Source organism: Pleuronectes platessa, chromosome 1 (assembly GCF_947347685.1).
Source record: "Pleuronectes platessa chromosome 1, fPlePla1.1, whole genome shotgun sequence".
Taxonomy (NCBI): domain Eukaryota; kingdom Metazoa; phylum Chordata; class Actinopteri; order Pleuronectiformes; family Pleuronectidae; genus Pleuronectes; species Pleuronectes platessa.
In genome coordinates, this window is record NC_070626.1 from 10,849,136 (window position 1) to 10,851,665 (window position 2,530).

Genomic DNA, 2,530 nt, shown 5'->3' on the forward strand with positions numbered 1-2,530 from the left:
TTAAAGTACAAACAAACAACACGATTGATGAATTTTTGTCACAAGTTAAAATCCACATAAAAAAACTTCACAACTTGGGGAAAAATTCCACTTTTTAAAAAACCTATCGAAATCGAACATTTGCAAGACTTTTACGCACGCACACCTCACATGCACTACCTGTAAACCCACCACAGCACATTACATTTCAGTGCCACTTTTGCCGTCAGTGCCAGGGAATTACGTGCGAACAATCAACTAAAACACAGCGCGTTAATGCGTTACTTTTTAACCGCTTTTAACTCAATTCTTCAGAGACAAAGTTCACCACGGCGCTCTGAAAGTTCGCACTTAAAAAAACTAAGATGCCAGTATCGTCCCGGGCAGGCCCGTGCACTTTCTCCGTCTTCTTTTTGGAGCGAAACAAATAAAGTTGCGGAGGAGTTAAGAGAGAGAAGAAGTGACTCACCAGCTGATTGAAAATAGATATGTCGTTGGAGTAAGGCAGAAACGCTCCGTAGCCCTGCGCTGCCGCGGCGAAAGGAGATCCATACATAGACGAGAGGACGTTGGAGAGCGCGCCGGACGGACTGAGCTCTGTCCCGGCCCGGGCATTGCTGGCGATCCCCTGGCGCTCCGGCGGGTATATCGGTCGGATGTACTGATATCCCAGCTGAGGGAAAGACATGGCGGTGTGGGAGAGGGGGAAAAGCTCTGCTGCGATCTCACAAAGCAAGGGGAATTGCCTCGATATCCACTTTTACAGTGTGAGCATGTGAGCAACAAAAGGTGCAAGCAAAGGGAAGTCTATATTTCCTCGGGAACAGCCAGTGTAAACGATCCGGTGGCGCCCCTGATTTCTCCCTCTTCTTCTTCTCTCCAGCCTCACTTCCCTATTGATCTGGATGGACTAAGGTCAGGTCCTTACAGATTGCTTCAGATTATTGGGACTCCCTTGCTCAGATTGACATTTCTAGTCGTTTAGAAGCCCCTCCTATTTCTCAAATCTCACCCCTCTCACACACAGCGCACTAACCACCTCTCTCTCTCTCTCCTTTCTCTCCTCCTCCCTCTCTCTCTCTCTCTCTCTCTCTCTCTCTCTCTCTCTCTCTCTCTCTCTCTCTCTCTCTCTCTCTCTCTCTCTCTCTCTCTCTCTCTCTCTCTCTCTCTCTCGGATAAGTGCGCCGACGTCGCGAGCTCTTATTTGAATGGAGTTTTCAAAGCTCATTCTGTGGCTCGCCAATCTATTTCGATTGTTATTTCTTCGCGTCCGTCCTTCAACATTTGTGTGTGTGTATGTTTTAATTCATCGATTTTAGGCCAGTTGCACAACATAAAACATTTTTCGTGTCCTTTTATAACTTTTCCTTTTTTGTTGTGGTTTTTTCTCGGCCGCCTCTTTTCATGCAGAAACGCAGAAGGAAGTTTTCTTTGTTGGACTAAATTTGGACGCTCGTGTACAAGAGGACATTTGTAAAGAAATATATAGGTGGAGAAACATTTAACTTAACATGTTTACACTTTGTTTATGAGTTTACACACATGGTTTTAAATCCACATGCATTTATTTAAAACTTGTCTATGCGTAAAATCCAATTTTACGCTCAGAAATAAGAAGTCAAAAAGAGATAAATAAAAATGGAAAAAAATAACAATTAGTAATGAATGTGTTTGTAACTACTGACGGTGGTCGTGCCTTGTAATGACCCCGGCTCACACACACACACACACACAAACGCGAGCGCGTACTCACACACACACACACACACACACACACACACACACACACACAAACACACACACACACACGCACGCACACAGATTTTTTAATTTATCGCCACATCACTGTGCTGCGCTTTTCCTGCAGCGGGTGTGTGTGAGGTGTCAGCGGGCTCCTGGTGGCCGGAGAAGCGCACTCACTTCATTCTTTAATTGGAGACATCAGACGGGTCGCATGCAGCCACTTCACATCAAACACTGAGCCGCTGATTGGTGCATTACGCTGTTAATGAAGACTAAGTGTAAAGTTGCGCCTTTGATAAGTAATACACATTTTAGTGGATTGGGCTGCAGGGGATGTTTATTCTGGGAAACAGCTCTGACTCCATTCAAGCAGAGAGTAAAAAACGGGTAAATAAATACAAATAATAAATACAAATTACTATTATCAAATTTGACGATGATAATAATAGTGAGGGAATAAGCAGATCGCTTTAGTTGACAGATAATTTTATGATTTTAAAATAAAGGCGCTTATAACACACTTAAAAACCAAACGATCATCTGGTCAGACATGCACCTCAAGAAATCCGTTGGATAATTTTAACGCAACCTGATCTTTCTTGTAAATAATGCGGATTAAAAAACAAACAAGCGAGTCAGAATTGAAATTCCATGAATCAATATATCAAAGTGTGTATAGTGGTGGGGTGTGTGTGTGTGTGTGTGTGTGTGTTGGGGGGGGGGGGGGGGGGGGGGAGACCCATAATCGCATTTTCAACCCGAATCTGTTCGAAGCATCTGTTTTGTTAATCGTTTTGCAAAAACAACT

The 2,530-nt window shown here is 43.8% G+C and overlaps 1 protein-coding gene across 1 annotated transcript in view; it reads right to left on the minus strand.

Moving 5' to 3' along the window:
- irx3a (iroquois homeobox 3a) overlaps positions 1-1,010 on the minus strand; it is a 3,520-nt gene extending 2,510 nt beyond the window's left edge. The window contains exon 1 of the mRNA XM_053414554.1: positions 449-1,010. Coding sequence (XP_053270529.1) covers positions 449-667 — 219 coding nt within the window. The 5' untranslated portion in view covers positions 668-1,010. The remainder of the gene's footprint in view (positions 1-448) is intronic.
- Positions 1,011-2,530: the final 1,520 nt, after the last annotated feature.